This window comes from Falco peregrinus, chromosome 7, assembly GCF_023634155.1.
Source record: "Falco peregrinus isolate bFalPer1 chromosome 7, bFalPer1.pri, whole genome shotgun sequence".
Taxonomy (NCBI): Eukaryota; Metazoa; Chordata; class Aves; order Falconiformes; family Falconidae; genus Falco; species Falco peregrinus.
The window spans coordinates 51,159,378-51,184,210 of record NC_073727.1 but is presented as its reverse complement, the minus strand read 5'-3'; the positions used below and the strand labels follow the sequence as shown (position 1 = coordinate 51,184,210).

The 24,833-nt window shown below is 35.3% G+C and overlaps 1 protein-coding gene across 10 annotated transcripts in view; it reads right to left on the bottom strand.

Annotated features, from left to right (window-relative positions):
- The window catches only part of QKI (QKI, KH domain containing RNA binding), a 159,285-nt gene that overhangs the window by 88,718 nt on the left and 45,734 nt on the right, over positions 1-24,833 (bottom strand). For all 10 annotated transcript variants that reach the window (XM_055810560.1, XM_055810562.1, XM_055810563.1 and 7 more), the window contains exon 3: positions 7,227-7,343. In XM_055810560.1, coding sequence (XP_055666535.1) covers positions 7,227-7,343 — 117 coding nt within the window. The remainder of the gene's footprint in view (positions 1-7,226; positions 7,344-24,833) is intronic.

Genomic DNA, 24,833 nt, shown 5'->3' with positions numbered 1-24,833 from the left:
TTTATAATGAATCTTTAAAAAGGCAAAGGGGTATCGACCACCAAGTATACTCTTAAACAAGCTTGGATTTTAAGCAGGAGGGGGTTTCTTTACCACATAGCCACATACAAATTCTCATACAGCTTAATATGGTACATTCTTCACTGTGTATCAAAATAGCAGTTGTGATATGTTGAATATGTAAGTTCAGCAGTACCTTTACATGAATATGACTGTTTAAAAGGCCATTAACTACAGTGGTCAAAATTTTGGTGTGGTCAAAAATTAAGTATGAAGAAAGCCTCCCCAAGTTTGATGAATGAGTTTGAGAAACCAAACTAAATATAGACATGCATACTTAGAAGAAAGTGTGTTTAAAGGAAATGTCACTGTAGAAGATGCTAGATGCCAACATTAATTGTTCCCAGGGTAGTATCTTGTATACCACATTCTGAAAACTAAGTAATTTTATGTTAAAAGTTTATAACCTGAATGCAGTAGATTGAGGAACATGCTCTATAAGTAGTATCTCAATCTTAGCTGAGCAGCCTGCTCATACAATGACTTTTAATGTATAGTCAAAGAAGCTGACAGAAATTACAAGACAATGTAACCATCAGTTTGGCAGTCTCTTGTATACAGAAGTTGCAGCTTTCATGTGAAAAGATAACAAAGCATGATCCATGACATCCAGCATGCCGAAATGCCACTCCACAATGCCTCAGCCAGCAAATTTCCAGTAAGTAGAAGTCAATTTTAACAAATAATACCCCTAATGATGGATACAGATACAGGACCCTGATAGTTATAGTTCTAAATGTAAAAATACGCAGCTAATCTGCAGAAATCCCACTGGTACTGTAAGAAAGGGATTTTTAAAATTTTTTTTAGTGAAAGGATAGTAGTTTTAGTCATGTATTATGTATGTACTTGCTTTTCACTTTCACATGCCAATGTCCCCAATGACTTAAAGAACTTTTTTCCCATTATTCCTAACAGAACTGGCAAATACTCAAAAATCCACCTTTGCAACTAGTTACAGAATTTTTTTCTATTGCCATTCCAAACCATGGCCATGATTTCTCAACACAGATATATGAAACTGTCAAACAGCAACAACATGCATGTATGTAGAGGCAGATTTTAGAGACAACAGGCCTGAGCCATGCAATTTATTCCCAGAAGACAAGAATAATGATGGACGGTCAACCTTTCATTCTGAAACACAGAAAAACTCTACCATATGCTAGCATATGTTAAATATATTGCATTTCAACATATGTGTCAGCACCATAGCTTTATTTTTTGTTCACACATAGTACTTTTCACAGAATGTGAAAGTTGAGCATCCTATAATTAGGGTAGCAATAATAGGGCTTGTTTAACAAGACACACTACAAAGTACATATTATTCTATATCACTAATTTTGTTTTATAAGGTAAATTGAACATTTAAGACTTTACATTGGATATCAAAGCATATCTGATGGTATTTCAGAGACTAAAAGGTATTAAAATATTACATATTTCAATTTCTTTTCCTCAAGCTTTGCATAGGTACCAAGGATAATTTAATTCCTTTTTAGCTTTACTATAGAAAAACAAAACCAAACTGGAGAGTCCAAAGAAATGGAATTATCTATTTACTAGTACAACTCTGCACCAGCCAAAGGTCAAGACTGGTACTGATCAAGAGCTTGTCTTTTGTGAAACCTTATGTAATTTCTGCTTGCAATGTGAACAGTGATGTAGGAACAAGTAAGCTGTAGGTCAGGAACCACAGATAAGTTCAAACAATCTAGTACAGAACAAGTGCAACGTGTTTGAAGCTGTTACAGTGGACGAAGGCATTGAGTTCTTCAAATTTAGAACTGCATAGCTGCCTGCCTTTCTCTTTGCAATAACAAATTCTAAGAAAAAATTTCTGTGTATCATAATGAGATGTCTCCTCATGAAGTAAAAACAGATTATACCCTCCCTTCACATACTGTTCCTGGAAGAGATTCTTGATTAAACGTAGGAATAAATGGGAAAAAAACAATGCAGCTTATTGACCAAGACTGCCACAAGCCCGATGCTGTAAGGCTGCATACTCCTCTAAGTGAGATAATAGCAGTCAACGTGTTCAAGAGCACAGAACTGACTCCTGATACCAGTGTGTCAGTGTCTGTTTTATGGAATTCATGCTAGACAAGGGAGATGACAAAAAAACCCAAGTGTCTTGCTTATCCACCACTGGACAGTTTTCACTTTTATTAAGTATTCTTTGGTGTGAAAATTGCTAGTTTTCCTCAATACCGAATGAAAGGTGCATTCAGACTAAATAAAACATGCCTTAGTCTTAATAAAGTTACACATTCATTAGCTTTTGATGAATGCCTACAACCTTTCTCCCTACCCCACCTACACACACCTCCCATTATCTCCTTCAAGTACCTCTCAGCTCTAATCACAGTATTCTCAGTAATTAAGGTTTTGATTTAAAATTTGTCTAAAGCTGCCTGGAGAGATGTTCTGATTACCAGCCGAGCCTGATACACAAATGATTTGAGGATTTCCCTTGCTTCCTGGCGGAAATCTGTCAGCAAGTTTCAAGTTTTGATGCTAGTTCAAGTGATTTGGCCATGTGACAAGGATTTCTAATTCATTACTTCTGTTCATAGGCTTACACAGGAGAGTAAAATTTTCTACAGGGCAAATCCAGATGGTTTGTTTTCCAGCATGTCAGTCTTTGTATCTTCTCTTGGATTCTGCACACACTAGCAAGGTAGGAAGAGAAAACTAGATGGACAGTTTACTCTAGGAGATGGTATTCAGTACTTTGTAGCTGTCACATTACAGATTGACACCGGTTTAGTAATTAATTCCTTCCCTCATCAAATAAGGTGTCTTTTATAACTAGCACTGGCCAATCAGGTTTGCAGATATGAAATATACTTACAAAATACACATACAAATTAACTTGCATTTCTTATCTCCTCTAAATTTCAAAGCAATTGAGTCAAAATCTTGCATACTCATGTCTCTAAATATCCTTGACCCTAGATGAAAGGAAAGGGTTTTAAAAAACAATTAGCGTAACTTAACCTTCCATGAGAGAATTCTATTACTTCTGTATTTTACACTTTGAAGTGCATTGTCATTTTAAAGTAGAACCTGCAGAGAGAAGACCCTTGAGAAAATAAAAGAAAAGGTGGTTATCATTAAAAGGCACTGACTGCCAAGGAAGTTGGTCATCTTGCACTTCAAGACTAAGGAGTTCATCTGTAAGTATAAATAGTCAGGAAAAGAGGCAAGAGCCAATAGCAAGCAGTGTACTTACGCCCCAGACAGATAACGTTACTTGATCTTACTTCAGTCTGTGATCATCATATCTTGGATACAGCTTCCAAATCTTTAGTTTTAGAAGAAACACTTTACTGGGATGCATCAAAAACTTCATCATAATAAATGTTTATGAAATTCTTCCTACTGCAGTAATAATGGTATAGCACCAAATAGTCCAGTCTGAAAAAGATAAATTACTAATACCAATCACCTCGGGAGAGAAAAAGAAGTATAGAAAGATTAGGACTGGATGGCATGAAAACAGGTTTTATCAAGAAAATTATTTGGTACTCAAAACTGGTTTACAACCAATATTAATATATTTGAATATCAAATAGTATATACTATTATATAATTCAAATATATTCAACACTAACTGCAGTATTATCTCACAAAATCACCAATGGTCAAGTACTCTCTGCTCCAAAAATATCAGACAATAGACAATTGAGAAAAGATAATAGTACTGACTAAAAGTATACTGACTACAGTACTGACTGGACCAGTTTGTGACTTTTAACATGTATGAAGTTCTAGCTGATCTGCCACACAGAACTTGTCACTGTTGAAGACAACCTTCCTTTTCTTACTTAACTTCAAAAAGAACAGGTGACAGGTCTCAGCTCCTCTAAGCTTTTCCCTAAAGACAAGACTGCCTATCCTTTGAACAGCTAAAACCAGAAAAGTGGGGAGAGCAGGGGAAATCAGTCCAAAAATACCACTTCCCCAGACAGTAAACCCGCCCAAGCTACCTAGGGCAATGACTCCCCACAGCAGAAGTCACGTTCTGAAGCACAGTGGTGGGAGAACATGGGCACTAAACATAACACCACTCTGGACATGGTGCTGGGCAGCCTTTTCTAGGTGATCCTGTTCAAGGGGTGGTTAGACAAGAAAACCTTCCAACCTTCACCATTCAGTGATTCTGTAACAGACACTTCACAGACTCCAGGACCTACGTGAATACTGAACTGACACATCAGAATATGTAATGGTGACCAACAACATTGCAGAGTGCTTATCTTAGCTGGCAGCTGAGAGTAATGAAGCTAGCATAGTGTAAGTGCTTGCCCTGCTGATAGCACAGAAAGAGAACGTCTTCAGTAGCTGGACTTACCTTCAGTGCGACCTAATATAAAAAGCATTCAAAGAATGAAAGCTGTACAGCTCTAACAAAAATGCACTGTTAGTCACACCCTGGAAAATGGCTACCATACCTGATGTGGAATTCATTGGGCCACTTTGGAGCTAGCATGAACAAGAAAGACAGGGAAGAGATGGAGCAAGGGGATTATGACATATGGGCCAAGCAACACAGTAATTTCCGGAAATCTGTAGTTATCTTACTCTTCCAAGTCCTTTCTACGAAACAGTCTGCAAATGAAACTTTACAGTGGAATAGGTCTGTTCAGAAGAAAAATTGAGGCCTCAGATGTATACCTTTTTCTTTCTTTCAACAATACTGCAGCTGTTTGCTATCATAGGTATTGCTAGCACAACCAACTGCGCTTTTCCATACAGCAGACAATCTGCCGAACTTTTAAGGGTGTATCAAGGCGTCACTGTTAATGACTATATTAAATACACATATGTTCACTGCTAACAGTGAGATGTTATTTCTGGACCATTAAGTTTGGGGCCTCAATCTACACTTCCAAGCTTTCTCAAGAATAGAAGCCTAAATGTTTTAGCTTTCGATATCTGTGAACATAAATGAACCAGAACTAAGTTTTATTCATTAAAAAGTTACGTAACCTAACTCCTGATGAACTATCCCAGCCTAGAATTACCATTCCTAAACCAAAAAGGGAACAGTAATAAACTTAAATTCTGCCTATAAATGAAGATAAGAACTGTATTATTGATAAAAATACAGTGTCTTTTAAAAGCTACATTGAAATAGGAAAAAAGCTGAATGAACTTTTAAATACTCACTTTAAGGTATTAGTACTTTGTTCTGAATTGACGGTTGGAAAACTCACTCGCTGCAAACTAAATTTTAGTATATTCCATATACTGAAGATTTACTTTGTTACACACGCAATCAGAAGTCTTAACGTCTAATTCAGGGGTCCTCAAGCTATGGCCCACGGGCCAGATACGACCCCTCAGGGTACTCAATCCGGCCCCTGGTATTTACAGAACCCCTCCGCACCCCCCAACCCCACCCCACCCACCCCCGCCGGGGGTTGTGGGGAAAACCAAGCAGCCGCAGATGACCTCCTGCCACTTCATCCACGCGCTGGCCCCCTGTTTAAAAAGCTTGAGGACCCCTGGGCTAATTAATCTATCAGCCTAAAAGTGGCAGCTTTAAAGAGCGGATCAAATAGACTTCTTTTATAAAAACGAGGTGAAGGTTGCAAACTTCTAAAGCGAGGCAGTATTGCCAATAAGTCTCCTGCCCCAGGATACTTTTTTTAATATATAAACAATATGATAGAATATGTAAAAATCTGATTACTATTAGTAGTCACAAACAAATCATGCAATTAAGATTGCTCACATGTCGCAATCATACACTTTGTTTCAAGATATAGCATTATACCCACACAATTTTGTATGTCTGGTGAAGCATGCTGAAATTTTTAATATCTCCTACCACCTCCTAGTTATTGGAAATCTGTATTTCAAAGTCCTGTACAAAAATATCAATTCTAGAAGTTCTGTTTACCCATGTACAGTTTAAAACTCCGTAACAGTAGGACTCATTTATACATTAGATGTCCCCCCAGAGAAAGGAATTCAGGACATAAACTACAGTATTTTTTAAAAAGAAACCTTAAAGTATCAAGCATTTAAGAAAATACCACTGTCTTACTTCCACAGAACCTAGACAACCAACAACTCTCTAGGTTAGAACAGGTCTTCATTCAAAATCTGGAAATCTAAACACTCAAAATAGCTATAGGTAGAATAAGAGAAAGGGTTGTGATGGTATTACAGCAGATTATGAAAATAGGCATAAAATGAAGTTTTAAAGTGACATAATCATAAACTCTGTAAAGTCTGAGGTACTTGACAGGGTAGACATTAGCTTTCTATTTTAATTGTGATGTGCTACATATGTACTAATAGAATGTTTTATGTGGCTGATCAGATAAGGAAAAGAGGAGAATTTTCTAAAGAAAGAACCAAAAGAAATAACAATTATGGAACAAAGAGGAAAAGAATACTGTTAAGTGCACACTTTCAAACTGCAGCGGAGATGCTGGTGCAACTTCAGCAGTACTAACCAGAGGTGGACAGAAAGAGCTGGAAAATAAACCTGCAAAACCAAATTACTTCCAGGAGTTACCACTGGAGCAACTTCACATCCAGGATGGCTTTACCCTGAAAAGCGTAGTTTCCCTAGTGGTAATGTAGTATCCCCTAGCAATCTCCCTATGGCAGAGCATGTACATTACAAGACAGGGCAAGAAACCACCTGAATTACGCTGCAACTCCACCTGAACATAAAACAAATTCAGAAACACAGTGCTTCTTGGTTCACTCAGAAAGTATTCATTGCCAGAAATACATTAAACATTTTTTTCCAATCCACACTACTTGCACAAATCGCTACTTTGGTATTTCATTACAATCAAATTATTAAGAACACCTCTAAGGTTAACAACTCTTCCTTAGAAAAATAAATTTAACTTCAATTTTTACCTTTACCTTGTGAGACACGACACTATTAGAAACTAGTTATTGCTGAAGAATACTTTACAATTGCTGGACTCCCAGTTGCCCCATCATGGAGCACAAACATTTAACTTCTTTAGGGTAGGTTGTATTATTTACTAAGTCTGTAGAAAACACTGGACAATGAAAAAGCATATAGTAAGAACGCAACAAGTAAAATATGAGAGGCATGAGCTTACCCTCTGTTAGGAAATAAAGCTATGCATGTGGAACTTTATGACCCTTCAGGAGCTTACCTTCTTTTTGTCCCTCATGGAACCCTTCCCTCGGACCATTATCTTGCATCCTGTTTCTGCCTCAAGCTGTTTAGCTGTTAGTCCTCTGGGTCCAAGGATTCTTCCAACAAAGTTAAACTGGGGGGAGGGGGGGGGGGAGGGGGGAAGAAAAAGATTATTTCCATAAAAGCATGTCAACAAAATTACTTGCAAATTTAAAAAGATGTATTTGTCTCTAAATTATCTTTAAGAGTTTATTAGTCTAGAACACTAAATACCTGCAGTCAAAGAATGAGTTAAGTACTCTTTTCTGACTTTAGATACCTATGTGACCCTTACTTTGAGGGATACAGGTTTTGGGTGAAAACAGGATTTTCAGTTTAACATCCGGTAGTCTAGGGCAGTCATAGTCTTAATTTCCTCCTCATTAAGTTGTACAAGCTCTTTATAGAAAGCACAAACGACTTTCCCTCACCACTAACATGACCAGACATGCTCATTAGTAGTCTAACAATGTGCATCACACCACAGGAACACACAGGTCTGGCTGCATGACCAGACACGTACGTGCACAGCTTCCCTGTGGCAGGACTGAGGGTGCCAGGGGCACATCCAGTCCCATCATGGCACAAGGCCTTCAGGAAAGACCTCCAGGCCCACTGTCCCTGCCAACAGCGAAGGAGCCTGTAGAAAACATTCTTTTTCACCCTTCCATGCTGTTCTGGTGGGCTCAACCTTGACAGCACACTGCTGGCTGGCCACCCACATCTACAGAGGTTTTACCTACCTATGCCATAGCACTTCTTTCACAAAAATACGTGAGACTTGTTACACATTCACTTTGGGTTTCAAGGTCAACATTTCTGGGAAACATTGTATTTACCATACATAATATATAGAATGTGTGTGTGTCTAATACGCATATATGTGTATACAGCGACAGATGACAAGAGCATGTCATTTTTCGTAAGCTGTATTCTTGCTCAGTTGTGCATACAAATAGAGCAAGTATGTCATGTTTAATTGGCTAACTTCAATATCAGCAGACAACTCCCCGCCTCTGCTTAACACAGTAATACTGGCACTTAGCCATACATAACATTATTTCCTAGTTATTTTCAAGTGTTTTTTCCCTTTCATTATTTACAATCACACACTCTGAAAATTATGACACAAATAACAAAAACACTAAGTGAAGGTAGCATTAAGAATATATAGCAGTACTCTGTGACAGCTACAGTGCAAAGATGAAGCACCAGGCTCAAAAGATACACAAACCTAGAAATTTCAGACTTGAAGATTAAATTCAAAGAAGATAATCAAAGAACAGAAACACTGCCGTAAGGACAGAAGTCTGGGTATTTCAGATCCTAGTAAACAAAGCCATTCCATGGAATTATAAGAAAGTTGTTGGCTTTCATCTCCTCAGCTAATTAAAACTGGGTTTGAGTACTACAACTCAACATATTCAAAATCCTTATCAAACTGCAAAGACCAGAAATCATTTAGGAGTGAGCAGAAGTTATAAACACAAGCATATTAAAGTTCTTCGACAAAAATACTTGTGTTTCACAATGGCAAAACTGTTCATAGGGAAGATAAACTCCCAAAATTATTTAGTATTCCAAGCTCAAAAAACAAAGACATATTCATATCATGAAGTCCAAATCATCTGTCAGGGGGGTGGGGTGGGGAATATTAAAGGTACTTCTGAATCACAGGAAATTAAGGAAGATTCACTAAGACTACATAAAGCAATGAAACAGCTACAAGTAATAAAGTTCAGCCTTGAAATATTATCAAAATCCTGCATTTGCTACACTATTCATATTTAATACCAAAGTCATACCACTATTACTTAAACAGCATCTTACTTGCCTTTCTCCACAACCATACTTCCTGCACACTACATCTTTAGGTATCTATCCCATTCTGCTGGTAAAGCTAAAATAATATTGCAAACCTGAGTTTAAACCACTCTTCTAACCAACACACAAGGTGACTAGCATTACATTTTTTATCTCCCAAGAAAAACAGCAAGCAGCCTCTAATATTTTATGAAGTTGGATCACAATTGAAAGAATAATCAAATACTAAGATAAGATGATTTGGATAAAAATTAAATAGAACAATTATGATACTAAGAAAAAAAGCAGGACTTTGTATTACTCTCAAGCTTGCAACTTTGTTCATGTTGTCTGAACATAATTTAGAATTGTGGCTTCTATAGTTAAGAAATTACTGACTTAAACTGCAACACATTCCCTCAAATGTTATGCCAGTTTCTTTTCCAGCTACTCCCAGAATACTGTCCTTATAAAGAGTTTTCATAAATTGTTCCAAGGTAGCTCAGCCCCCTGCCTCTTCATTCTAAACTGTATGCATTGGCACCTTGATCCTTTCTGGATAGCTGTTCTTTTTAAAACTCCTGACCATTCTTAACTCTGTCAGGCACTCCAATGTGTTCATTTCTTAAAGCAGGATGCCTGGACAAGGCAATACTTCAACTAAGACCTCAAAGTTAAGTTAGCCAGAATCTTATCTTACACACCGCATTCCTATTAATACATCCCAGCCTCCTCTTTCCCTCCCCACAAAAATCAGGTTTTACATTTAGTTCAACATTTGTTGACCCCACATACTCTCCTCCATTACCTCTATCTTGCTGGTTTTCCCCAGTTTTGTATTCATATGCAACTTTCATATCTCACTACAACAACATATTGCTCTGCATTTGTGTAATCAATTCCACATTGTTGACTTCAGGCATACTTATTTCATGACAGATTTGACTTTTAATTCCATCTTTAAAAGCATTTAGTATGACTTAATTATTTGCTAAGTGTACTTTCTAGCCCACTAACCAAGTAAATCTTGAATGTGTTAAGAGATCCAAGCTGAAAGAGAACTCCACAAGACCCGACCCAAGGTGCAATCCTAACTAAGTCCTCAGTAAAGAATTATAATTTTAGCCAATTACTGCTTTAATAAATGATTCCTAAGCTTTTGTACTCATGCGGATCACTGTCAGGTATTAAGTTCATCAGACAAGTGTCTCAAAGGCCTAGCTGAGAACTCCATAGGAAAAAACAATTCTGATTCTCTTGTGAAGGGACTAGGTAGCAAAAGTAGTAACCAGCAAGCCACAACTCATACACTGTGTAGACTAAGCCTTCTTATTGGACGGTCTCAAAAGTTTTATCATAATCCAGTTATATCTGCAACTACTGCTTTCTCTCACTTGCCAGGCCAACTAGATTATCAAACAGAATCACTGGAACCAGATACATCTGACATTCAGAAGACCATTCTTAGCACATTTGATTCAAGATTTCTCACGCTCTCATACACTTGCCCAGTGGCACTCCTCTTAATTACCTTGTGTTTCCCTACAAATAACACACTTGTGTTCAGGAATACTGCTTGTCCTAACATTTGTATGGAGACAAAGCTAAGATTATTTCCCTATAAATTCTTACAGCTTGTCTCACTGTGCACTTGTCTCATCTTCTAGGACTCATGTTACGCCCAGTGAGTTGCGGGAAAATAAAACAGCAGTGGTTCACAAATCAGTTGGACCAATTTAAGACTGTGTTACTTTGAATGTATCCAACCTCACAAATGTTGGAATTAGAGAATGTTAAAAATCAAGCAGAAGCGACCCATGCTAAGATTAACTGCTTCTACATCAACAATACAGAAAAAGCAATCAAATACTTAATTTTCCTTCATCAAGGTAGTCACTCTTCCCCAACAACTAATGTATCTCAATACTAAATATATTTTTGTGTCTAACATTTTCACTTGTAGTACTTCACAACTATTTTCATGAGTTTTTTTATGAGAGTAAAACTAAGTTTTATTTTTATATTCTTAAATCCTCCTATATAAACTCAGAATTAGAACTCAAGAAACAACCTTCAGAAGAACCTATTTGTAACATGCAGAAACACAAAAACATCCTATGCACCACCTAGAATCCTTTACATTTTAAGAACAATGAAGGGAACCGGGAAGTACACAACACTAACAATATTCATAAAAAGCCATGAATTAGAATGTCAAGTGGAGCTCAGGTGCTGAAGGTTTTTTGCTAAAGTTCCAACCAGTTACATGATGTTGCTGCTCTCCGTTCTCTGCCTGTCTTCTCTGCATCATCACTCCCATTGCCTTAAGTTTGATAACCTTACAAGCTTGAAGTTTCCAGCATGTACAAAACACACACCAACAAGATCCTGTAGTAAGACATTTGTTGCCTTTCTTCAAGAAGATGCTTAAAACACATTCTTAAGCAAAGAGACAAAAGGATCTTTGTTACTGAAGTTAAAGCAGAAACAAACGTCTTAGGAAAAATGTTGCTCTAAATCCTAATGATTTCACCTACTCTGGGATATTAATGATTACTCTGTAGCAACTGATGCGCCCAAGAGCTGAAAAAAATTTTATCTGGTGTCCTACCTAAAAAGTCCACCGCCACATCAGAAATTCCCTGAAAAAAACAGTTTATATTCCATATACATAAAACAACTATCTCCCAGGCAGATCAACCAGGACCTCCATCCAAGAATAAAAGCAGTAAAGGAAAGCAAGAATGAACTATGCTAAAGCCTTAAAGCTGCTGATTAATAAGAGGTTGCAAAGAAGTGTGCCCGATTTTTACAGTCTATGGGAAATGTAATGTTTAAGAAACTTTCTATGCAAGTTAAAATCTGAGGAATTTAAGGGACTTCAGTAGTACTAAATTTCTTATTATTATTGTGCCTTTCATATTTTGTGTTTTATATGGACATGGAAGCAAGATATAACAAGATCTACTTTACTGCTGGAAAAGAACTTGAAAAAATCTGATTGGATTCAACTATCCAAATCTAGGAAGAAAGAACACAAGCAAATGCATATGGTTAAACTATTATTTTGTTCAATTAAAAACCAATTTGTTCTACCATCTTATTAGCAAATGTTCCAATGATTTACTATACATTGAATTTGCAGAGCTAGTTACTTCCACTGGCAAAAAGCCAAAACAAGCTATTTTTAAAGTCTACTTCAACTTCAGGAAATCAAGAAAAGTCTCAGAAAGCTTACATGTTCCTCAGATACAGTACATATTTGAGTACAAATGTTTTATACACAGGCTAATTATTATTTTAAGGAAAATCACAGGAAAACTTCAGTAGATCCTCACTATACCAAAACCAAGAGACGCTCTATGCTTCATGTTGAGTTTAACTAAGAACACTTGGAAGACAATAATAAACATTTAAATTCACCAAAAATTGTAAACACACAAGAGCCCTTTGATCTTGTGGATCTACCAATAACCCACAACAAATGCTTTGCAATAGGCCTATTTTGTTGTGATCTGGCATTTGGTCACACATTCCGATCTCCAACTTAGAAAAAAACACAAATTGTGTGAATTCCTTAAAAAAACCACCACCGTAATTCCTACAATTGAGTACTTGTAACCATAAATGTCCACACTTGATGATATTTAATTCTTAACTGCCTGCAGAAATGAGCTTCAGTATAGTTATGCCATGCACGAAAACATGTTCTCCATTTTGAGAACACCTTTACACATCATTCAGTTTGGTTTTTTTTAACTGTTACAGGTCAAAAACTTTGCACTTCTACATCATTTAGAAAGCAGCTTAGCCCTTCCCTTACTCATGTTTTTTCCAATTACAGTATTTTATTTTACAGTTCAGTTAAGTGTTAGACATAACTGCCAGCTGTAAGTGGATTTTCATGAAGACAGAAAATTGTACCTCATAGTCACCTTTCCCATACCCAATTCAGGTTTCAGATTGTGTATTAACACATTAAACTAAAGCATCTCAAAAATGTGGTTCAAATTGTCCTGGTGTTTTAGTTTGCTTTGTAGAAATGAAGAGCAGCACTTCCTGCTCACTTCATTTTCATTTGCTTTTCTTTACCAAATAAAAAGCTGCTGAAGACCAAGACTCTGCATGGTTCAACTTTTAAAATATGTCAAGGTTAAGAAGCAATTGAAAACTGCATGTTTTAATGGAGAACATCCGGTAATTTTATCTTAAGCAGCAATGCTGACAGACAGTTTAGTCATTTTGGAGGGAACCTTCTATGTTTTCAGATCATAACGGTCGTATTCCAAGCCCATTTTGGAGATAACTTAATCTGACAGACTTACAGGCTAAAGAGCTAACTGTGGAAATAAAGTAATGAAGAGACACGTAAGAACTGCAGCTAGAAGAAAAAGGCATCCAAAAGGAAGTGTGATGAATGTATATCACACTCACAATGTTATTTGTTAAGTGTGAGTACTCTTTGTGAGCAAGATTAACATTCCACCACAGTATTAATAAATTTCTTAAAGCTACAATTAAATTTGAGTACTTATATTCATGCGTGGTTTTGATGAAGAAAAGCAGTTAATACATTTAATTGAAACATTTATATGCAATCTTAAATTGGCAATACTACTGTAGCAGATTAAAAAATAGCACTAGCTGACAAAACATGTCATAAATACTCAAAAGACAAGGCTCTGAACCCAAAACAAGCTTTCACTGGCCCACCAGAATTAGCAAATTTGGGATTGTTTTTATCATCAACTCCTTTTTAAAGGAACATTGTTTTATGATACTGGTAATACTTATATTTCCATAAAGTATTTTTGCATTCATTAGAAATAGCTTGAATTGCTTTAAGATGAATTTTAGACAAACATAAAGATTAGATACACAGCTGAGATTTTTTTGAAAGCCAGTAACTTGAAACAAGAAAAAAATTACTTGAGGTACTGGAAAACAAAATGTAGGACATTAAAACTTAAGAAGATAATATACTTTCAGTTAGGGTTTAGTTTTTAAAGAAAACAAAATTTGTAGCATAATATTACAGATAGGTAGCTTTGAGATTACTCTCTCAGAAATTTGAACTAAAACATTTTACAGGAGAACAGAAATAAATGGGTGAATTACTTTCTCTTACACTGAATGTACTTTCTAGCAGTAACATTTTCCAGTATTTATTCAATTAATATATCATGACCCAGTTTCACAATGACAACTTTGTGACAAAGTTGGTTTGGGTTTTGGTGGGTTTTTCTTGGTTTCCCGCCCCCCCAAAGGCAGATGTAGTAATGCATATTTATGTACACATATATATACAAACACACCCATAGACATACTTTTAAACGAACACTTACACCTAAATTATTTTTTCTTCACTCAAAATAACCATGAATAAATTTGCCACAGTAAGATAACAGCCGGAATTTATTAAAGATTTAGCCTCTCATTGCACATTTACAGCCCCCTCCATTTCTTCAGCCAAAATATTTCTTTCAAATACTTATACAGAAAATGATACCACTAGATCTCAGACATATTTAACGCCTTAATTATTTCCAGTGATTCAACACCACACTCATCACAACAGAAAACAGCTACATAGCTTTTGTTGAAGAAAAGCAGTAATAAGTACCACCAAATAAAAATAAGTGCATCATATACACAGTTTACTCAGCAACCACACCATTAACTGAAAACAAGGAATGAGAAGTTTACATATACAGCCACTTGTATACATTTAAGAAACCAAGTGGGAAAAGTATAGTGTTTCAGGAATAAAAATTTTGAAATTGACAAAACTTTCATTAACTGCATTAGCACGTATTCTGAGGATTAAATATGCTTCTGTGGAATTTGGCAAGTGTCTTGCATTGTTAAGAAAAACAAACTATCTGATGAGATTTTACAGGGAGAGGAGGCTGACAAAACAGATGGGGGATTACCATTGTCAATACAGTGAACAGAGACAATAGTAACCACATACAGAAGTTACTTTATACATACAGACTAACTTTAGGTATTTGTTAAGACTGCTAGTAACAACAGTGAAGTTGTTTCCTTAAGTCCCTCCCAAAAAAACCCACTGGTAGTAAAAGAGAGGCTGCAGATGACAATGCATGAGAAACATTCCCTTCGTCCCTCAAAACAGCATGTTTTCTAAGCAAAATAACCAAGCGAATGCCAAAGTACCTATGTAGTGAATACCACCATGACACGGATAATCTGCATATGTCAAATATAACCACTTACATTTGCTGGGTATATTTGACATACACCATCCTAATACTATAATCAAAGTTAAATGAGAACTATTCAAGCATTTAAGCAATGAAGTTCAGAAATGCTGTTCTGCAACAAACTTAATGCATATAAATTATCATGATATAATCTCTTCATCACAACACAAAAATAAAACCATTAAGGTGTCTGAGAACAAAATACAGAATATCAACCCTCAGAAAATTAACGTCTGTCCTATTTGCAATTAGATACTTTTGTGTTGGATAAACAAAACCAAAACCTCTAACACACCATTTGAAATACCTCTAAGATTACTTCAAGTGTGAGAACATAATGCCTGATATTTAATGAAAGGGTCATTACAGCTGGAAGTATTTCAAGTAGCTCAAATTCTCTTAAAATGCTGAATTGTCAAAAAGAAAACAGCAAAATCTTTATTACTGGTGAAAAAGACACAACTAAAAGATTTTTCTTAGTTTAGAAAATTGCCAGGCATCATTTTCCACACCTTATTCACTAAAACTGGTTCCATCTTTGTTTAGTATATCATATACCTTTCTAACACAGATTATGGGGAATTTTTGGGGTGTTTTGGTTCCTAATTCAGTTACCATAATCACTTTTCAACATCAAAGCCAGAGATTAACTCACTTTGTTATGGGAAAGAACTGAAAATTATTGTGGAATAAGACAAGCTTAGTCTACTTAAAAAACTTCTGTAAGTAAAATATTCATTATTGCAAAAATAAAGGCTAAGAAAATAATTGTAATATGTTACTAAAACATACAGTATTTTTGCAGCAGGAGAAAAAAGTTAACATTCCATAGTCTGAAGTCTGTGATACACTATACAAAAATATCAGCATCCAGAGAAATATAAAAATAACATGTTAGTGCAGCTGTTCTGCGCATTACAAGACTCAGGTTACACTGAAAAAACTCAGCTAGTAACAAAGAATAAATGAACTCCCTCCATACAAACACCTCCACCTATTGCTCTTTCCCAGATCTACATTTAACCTGGATGTTACATAATGCAGGTATTGTAGCATTTTTGGTAACATTTTAAGTTCCTTTACATTAGACTTCATTTCTTTTCCGCACAGCTTCTTAAGTCAATTGTGACACTACAGATTCCATGGGATCTCCAGACAAAAGAAAGATCTCCAGAATGCTTTTCAAGCTCACTAGTGAGCACTATTTGGGGCAGGGGTGAACACGTTAAACATCAGACCTAAGTACAGGGGTATTTATACTGCACGGCATCATGAGTCAGTCCTCCTCCATGCTGTTTAACCTCTTACCTCACCTCATCTAAAAAGCTAGTAAAATGGCATTAGTACAATTTAAACAGTGCACAGTTAACATTATGTTCAAAATTAAAATCCCTTGAATGAACACACATATGCTGCAAGCCAGTTGGCTCAAGAAAACTGAGCATAATATTTAGCATTTGTTGGCCAGTTAGTAAACAGACCTTGCGTACATAGAGATTGCACACAGTCTTTTAATGAGAAATGTTGATACAGATATATCTGTTTTCCAGAAAAGCTTTAATAATAAGACAGTAAAGAATTCATTCTCCTTCTCCCTCTGAAATTAAGACTTTCACCCCTTTGTCTTGGGTATCAGCAATACACACTTTTATGATTTCAAGGACGGATTACTACGATTAACAGTTTGGTGTAGTTTAAGAACTTCTTGTTTATTACTGTTTCTTACTAATGAATTTCTCTAAGTAACATTAAAACAGGTGGTAAAATAAATAAGAACTTTCAGGAATTCTTAATACTAAAGATCAGGATTTTTCTGTTTATTTTTTTTTCACTTAAAAAAATTAATTCTATTAGTTACAAGAACCACAAGTATAATGTTTTCCAAAGGTTAACCCTGAACCCTACTGAATTATAAAATTCTCTTTGCTAGTACCTATATTCCAGCAACATAACATTTTATCTCAAACTAAAAACTGCTTCAAACTGTGTTCTGGAATACGTCAAAATAAACAGCACACAATGTCATTTTGGATAGAAAACTGAGGTTGCTTTAATTGGGTGATAAATTTTAATAAATATATTGCTTGCTTGCTACAATAGCACTGCTTTATAAAACAATTTTGGTTTTAAACAGTTAAAGCCCCAAGACAGCACAGTAACATTAAAGAACATAGTAATCTTAAAATAAAAACATCAACTTATTCCATTTAAAGAAGCCACAATTCTGTAAGGTTAGTTTTATTGCTACAGTTGACTTGCCAATTACTATATACATTTGTTTCTGACTGAGCAGAGTATCAGTCACTGCTGATCATTCAAAAAGCTCACAATCTTTTTCTGATCACTGCATATGTAAACTAGACAAACCGGATTATCCATGTGATGTCAATAAAATACAGTCTTTACTCAGCAGACTGCATACTAATGCTTAAAATGCTCCTTTAAAAAAAGTAAAAAATAAAAATGCATTTAAAAGTATAGCTGGGATTTAGAATGAATTACTAAGTCCTCTAAATCCATATTATTCACCTCTAATAACCTCTGTGCTGGAGGCTTTGAGAGCTTGTTTAACTGAGAAACAGCTTTACAAACTCCATGTAAATACAACGCATCAGATCTATGAACAAGGAATAAAAAAAAATGAGGCTAGCTTTCCAGGTCACTTTAATAATGGTAATAGACTTTTCTTTAATAAAGGAAAAAGAACTCCCAGAGGAGAGATATGGGACAAAAAAAAACAAAAAAAAAAAGTAAAAAAATACCCAACACACACACTGAAGTACATAACTTTTTTCTCCAAATTTTTAACTTGCATTTTATAAGGGAACCTGAGTAAATTATCAAGTGTTCAGATTAAATACTTGCTGTTTCATTCAATGTTCAAATTTGTTAGTAAAATGTTACTACAGTAGCTAGAAATCTAAATAGCGCTTAAATTTTTGCACAGATATTCTAACGCACATGACAGAAGAAACTCCACAGTAGCCAAACCTAGTTAACTGAATGCATCACAGAGAAGCCAGCGTACTGTTTCCATTGTTATCTGCCTGAACTAGGTATCTGTCAGAACTCATTATCAAAATGTAGACATAAGAATTCAGGATACAGTAATTCCTGAACATCAAAAAATCAAAATCTTCAAAATATATTTCTCTTGTCATCTAGTGTACCAACATAATTTTCATCCACGTATGCAACAACAAAATATAACTCAGTTTAAAAAAATGGTAATCTATTCTTCAGCTCTGCGGGGCAGAAGATTCTGCCCTATTTTAGAAAAAACAACAACTGTGTTATCAAAGGCAGAAAAGATGAAAAGAAAAAAATTTATATGTTAACACAAAGATAGTATCTGGCACTGTTTTGCCAGATTAGCTGCAGCTAACTAACATCATTTATTAACAAATTCTTTGGCTAATTTGAAGGTTATTTTATCTAACAGTATACAAAAAAATTAAATATCCTAATGACAAGATCTGAAAAATTACATATCTAACTGATACTCAATTCACTTATCTAAAATTAACACAAACATTTATGCCAAGATATTTACCATTTAGTTTAAAATTCAGTGATTGCTAAGGAGTTTTACTGTCCCAGGATTGTGTAAGGATCTTTTTTTTTCCCTTCATTTTTCTGTAGCAAATTCATATCATCATATAATTTTGGCATTACATAATATAGCCTTCAGATAAAAACTTGAAGACAATGCAAACAAACCAAAAGAGAAATCTACATTTTTTTGGGAGAATGAATGGTACTACTGCCACCATAAAGAGCTTAAATTATATTTTCAAATACTTAAGAAACTTCAAAAACCTTCCAGAACTTGCAACGCTCAAGTTGCTTTAAACTGAAACAGATCAACAGACTAACAAGTTTTAGGAAATTCATTTCAGAATAACTCTTAATTACTGTCTTCTAACAAAAAACAATAAAAGCTGTGTGCTTCTGGTTTTTACTGCACAGAATTAAATAATCACTTGGAAAAAAGCTGATCTTATAAACAAACAGCACTTGCATTAGATAGAAGGATTAAAGGCAAGTTTATATAAATTAGCTACGATTTTGCTGATATTATGATATTTTTGTATAAAGTATTCAATAAGTAATGCTTGCATTGACCTAAACAACTTACAGAATTCAAAACAGATCCTCAAAGGGGTGCCATGCTAATTCAAAAGGTAACCAACACTATAAATGGTATCATCTACTGAATGCCAGAGAAGATTTTCAAATTACTATATAGCTCCACAGCGATAAATCACTCTATACAGAGGTATATACAAAAAAGTAAATCTGACTAAACACAATACATCAAATTCCCTGAGCAAAGCTCAAATCTGACTAATCTCTCTTTTACTCAAGGTCTGAAAACCTTATCATTTGATAATATCTGGTGTATCATCATGCTACATACAAGTCCACCTGAAATTTCATGTACCTATTTTAGTACTCCCCATAGAAAAGATAAACCTCATGCCACCGTATCAGATTATGCTGCTGGCACAAGGAGCCTGCCCACATTTAAGAGGAAATAAATGGTGAAGTCGTCCTCTCCACTAAAGGCTTAGGATGGAACAGTTTCAGTCTCTTCAGCCCACAGCTTCTTTCAGAGAAAGGTTGAGCCCATTCTTTCTCACCTATTAAACTGGGCAGTGGGTGGGTGTGTGCCCTTAGGGTGCCCCACCAGCACAGACACCACAGACATGAAAGAGAGGACAAAAAGGTTTGTTCATTACTAGTTTACCTGCTGAGAAGCCATAAATGAGATTTTGCTTTTCACTTCTTTTTGGGTCAACCGATGGCTGTAAAGCCAAGAGAAACAATAAAGTTTGGGTTCAAGAACTGAACAAGTTCTTGAAAGAAACAGCAGAAACCTCAATCAACTAGCAGCAGCAAACAAGATCAGGCAGGATTAATCTTCTAACTAAGGTGCCGGACTCATTACATTTTAACAGCCTTTACTGCATGTAAAAGAACGAGATGCAGTTACAAGTTGCATCTTAAATATGAGGTTTTTAGGCAATTAAACACTGATTTTTTGCAAACATTAACTTCTATTTTGAAAATTATCAAATATCAAATTACAGTTAAATCACGATACTCTTCTACATCTCTAGTAAAAGAGAGGATTAAGATACATGAGTATTTATACCATTCGAGAGCATTCATGATTTCATCTATTACAAAAATAAACGTTTTTTCCCCTCAATGAAGTACTAAACTGCAAGGTACTTAATCAAGTATCAAAAATTTTCCAAAGTGTCCCATTAAGGAACAAGAAAACATTAAAAGAACATTACTGCAAAATCACCTAACAAACTGCTTGAATCAAAAGTAAATTACTTTTTTTTTAAAAAAACCTGTCTTTAGACAGCAAATTATATATTTCTTTTTGCACAGAAAAAGCCATGGAAAACTGCAAACTAGTTTTATAAAACTATTTATACAAAATTAAGAATTTTATGTTACTAATAAAAGCACTCTTTCGAAGTTTGTCCTTCCAAACTCTTTAACCTTCTCTGTCACTAGGGCTGACTGATAAGCCACCAGCTGTTTTTTTTCTTCCTTGTGCTACAATGCATTCTCTTCCTTTTTAAGGCTACTATACTGAAGCAACAAACAGCAGGACTTAAGCCAGCTGCTAGAATGTCACAAAACTATATATTTAGCTCCCATCTCATTTATTGCCATCCCTCAGTGTCGACCATTTAGTGTCCCTTTTGCTCCAGTCTACTGACAGTCCTTACTGAGCTGACATGGTGGGCTGGATCAGAAGCCAGGAGGTACATGAACACGGAACAAAGCAGAGACCTTATCAGTTATGAGAGACAAAAGCCATGTCTTGTCAAATATACTCAAGGTGAAAAATGTTTTGGGGTTATCCGCACCCACGCCCCCCATTTCTGATCTCATTTTCACCATTTATAAATTATGTAGTAGTTTATACAAACATTAATTTCAGATCTTTAGCAAAACAACAATTTGTCATTTCAGTATTATTCTATCTCACCTAGTAAGACAGAAATCCTCCTGTTTGTACTATATTAATTTGTACTATTTGCTTCACTTTTGCTTTCTTAAAGCTTTTCATACATACTGATATAAACTGTATATTAAAGTCACATTTGCTTTCCGTTTAAGATTGTTTTAAACATTAACCCTTTTCCTCATGCCACAAGTCTGAAGAAAATCTTAATAGGGTAGTTTCAATTCCATTTCAAGTAACTATAAAATAATATCCCTCAAGATGAATTTTATGCTACGTGTTCTGTTCATGTAAAAACACTAATCTAATTACTGTCATATTTTGGAAATAATTGGATTTTAAATTGCTCAGAATTATCAACATAAGTGAGAAAGCTGTAAAGATAGACAAATTAACAATTTCATGGTTTTAAAATAGGAATCTCTGTTATCATTAGAGGTCCATTTGCAATGATTTAAAGGGCCACAATACATTTTGGTAGTTCCCTCCTTTAAGTGGTCACAAAAACCTTTAAAGAGTAATTGAAAGATTGTTAACAGAAACTCTTTCAGGAAATCAGATCCTGTGAACAATCTAATAGTAGGCATGCTTAAGTGAGGTAGTGAATAATCTGTTTCACCCTGTTCACTAAGATGAGGTTTTCAGAACAGTGACAAGACATCAGTTTCTCTAACACCAGGAGATGAGTAAAAATTGTTCAATTCCATGCTCTACTTGGGAATCATGACACATTTATCCAGAGAATTAACAAGTTGTGCTGTTGTAAATCGGTCTCCAAAATCTAATTGTAGGCACCAGTAGTGCCCTCTAAGCTTTACCGTTTACATCCCCACACTCATATTCCAATAACAAAGGGTCCTCAGGATATACAGTCCAACAGCTAATTTCCATAATAATACCTTTTAATTAGATGTGACTACATGTGACATTACCCAAGGCACTTAAAAGTAGGCAATTTTGCTGTAGACTAAACTTCCAATTCTCAGTAATTAGAAGTGAGAAAGATACGTTTAAATTGGAGCATCACTGCAGATGGTGATACTGTTGTTAAATGCTTTACAGAAATGGGAATTCTTATACTTACAAACGGGAATTCTTATACTTATGGGACACCATTCCCTTTTTTTAAATTATCAGCAAAATGGAGTCCCTTTTCCTCCCCAAAAAGGAAGAGATGACCAAACAGAAATAGGCTTTGAGGTTATACTTTAGTTTATGCAAAGGAGAGGTGCTTTGTAACCACTTCATCTTAAGTTACTGGAACTTCAGGAAAGTTCTGCATCCCTTTCAGGCAATAGATATTATGCTGATTTATTCAGTGTTTTATAATTTTAACTTCCAAAAAAATCAATGTAAAAGTCACCTTGAAAGGTAGGAGAAAATAAAAATCGCACACTCCCTAATCAGAAGACATTAAAGCTGTATTATAAGCAATTATTACTATTTTTTCCTCCACAATAGCATTCTCTTTGACAAAGTTTAAAGGGAAAAAAAAAAAAAAAAGGCACTGCACCAAGCAACAGAGCAACTAAATCCATGAAAAAGATGCATAGTACTGTTCTGTGGACAAAGGCAGGCATTACCAATGACAGCTATGATGAAAGTTTCCATATTCAACCAAGATATTTGGGGGGCTAAAATGCATTTTATGAAATTTCTGAGGTGAGTGACAAATTAAGGTATCTAACCTTCCTAAACATAAACATACTTTCCAGTCACATGCCTGATTTTAATTACCTAATTTAGCTGACTAAATTGTAATTTATAATCACAACCAGTATTAGATAATTTTTGCTTTTACTTTTACACACCTTCAAGTACTGGTAACACAACTGCAATTTGATTCATAGAATTAAAGCTCTATAGTAGTAAGAAACTGATTTATTGATTTATATTAATTCATGGGGGGTGAGGCGGGAATCAGAATTCTTACCTAGTTTGAGACAAGTCAACTTCTGAAATACCTATTTATATCTTTACATATATTGACACGGCTTCAAGTATTCCAACAATCAGAACTACAAAAACTCAGAAATTAAACATGGAATTACAATGCTTAGCCATAGGAGCTTTGTACACTGCAATCAATTTCCACGTACATACTTTTGTACTGTATTAGATTCATTAGTTGATTTACCAAACTAGGTCTGTAATTTCATGCCATGACAATACTGAAACACATCAAAGTAATTTTAAATTGTTTCATCAAAACAAAAGCAATCGCACCCTCCCAAAAGTTCAGAACAAAAATCAGTAGGGTTATATAATTGGTAGTGTTTGTCATGCTACCAGACTTCAAGTCATATGCTTCAGCCAAGTTAAAGAAAAAAAGGACTAGCAGCTTTCAATGTCTACTTGCTGTTGTCCAATTATTTCTTTTAAACAACAACAAAAAACATAAATATGTTTCTCAGTGCTGACCATATTTAAAGTGAAAAATTGAACAATTCCATTCACCTTCTGAAAAGGCTGCTACAGACATGCACAGCTGCCAGAATCAATGTTTGCAAAATTCAAGCCTAGAACTGCAGGAGAACAGGTCGGAAATGCAGAAGATACCTCAAATTATAGCCCTCTGAATATTTCTTTTAGAGGTTTAATCTACCTTATTTGCTTCAAATTACTTCTGCTAAAAACTGTTATATTGCCAAACATTAACTCTCTTCTCTATCTGTAAGTAGGTAATACTTAAGACAACAAACGAGGCAAAACTGAAAAGTGCTTGAAACACCTTAAAAAACCCAACTAGTCGGGAGCCTTTAAGGGTGTAAGTGTAACAACATGTGCACTAGAGTTACGTGCTTCAGCCAGCACCAAGGAGTTCAGAGCAGCAGTCTTAGAGAGTCTAGTATTACAGTGATAACAGCACCTTTGGATGTGAAATAATATTGAATCTATTATCTCAAATATTTACAATTAAAACAAGTACTAAAATAGCAGCACATCAACAATTACTACATTCAGACTTCATTTATAACTAGCTTTTGCCTTTTACCACAGGGCTTTTAAATTAAGGAGACAAACTGCCACATTCAACAGTTCCATGATGATCCCCACCACCAGACTCATTGCAACAGAAAAGGAACCACTCCATATTCACCACAGGAAAAAAGGTATAATAAAGAGTTATCATAAAGCATTGAGATGCACTTCAGGTTCACTTGCCAATCTACCTGTCTGTAGTAACATAATCTCTATATCCCAAGTTATTTTGCAGCCCTATTTATACTACATAGCCAGAGTTTCAAGTTGGTCTCTAATTCAGCCTGCCCATCCACTGACTCCCTGAAAGTAACTGAAATCCTTCAGAACGGCTCAAACGCCCTTTTTTACAACTTCCCAGGTCTCAAGGAGAACATTTGCATTTGTTGAAGAAAAAAGAATATGCAAAATATTATTTTAGCCAGACTAACTTGAAAAAATCTAGAGACCAAAGCCCAAAAAAATAGTATTTTCATTATTTGTGTTGACTGACAGCAATCTTGCTTTATTTTTAATGCAAGTGACATCCACTTTAAAAACAACACTAATCAAAATACAGTCAAATGACTTTGAACTATAA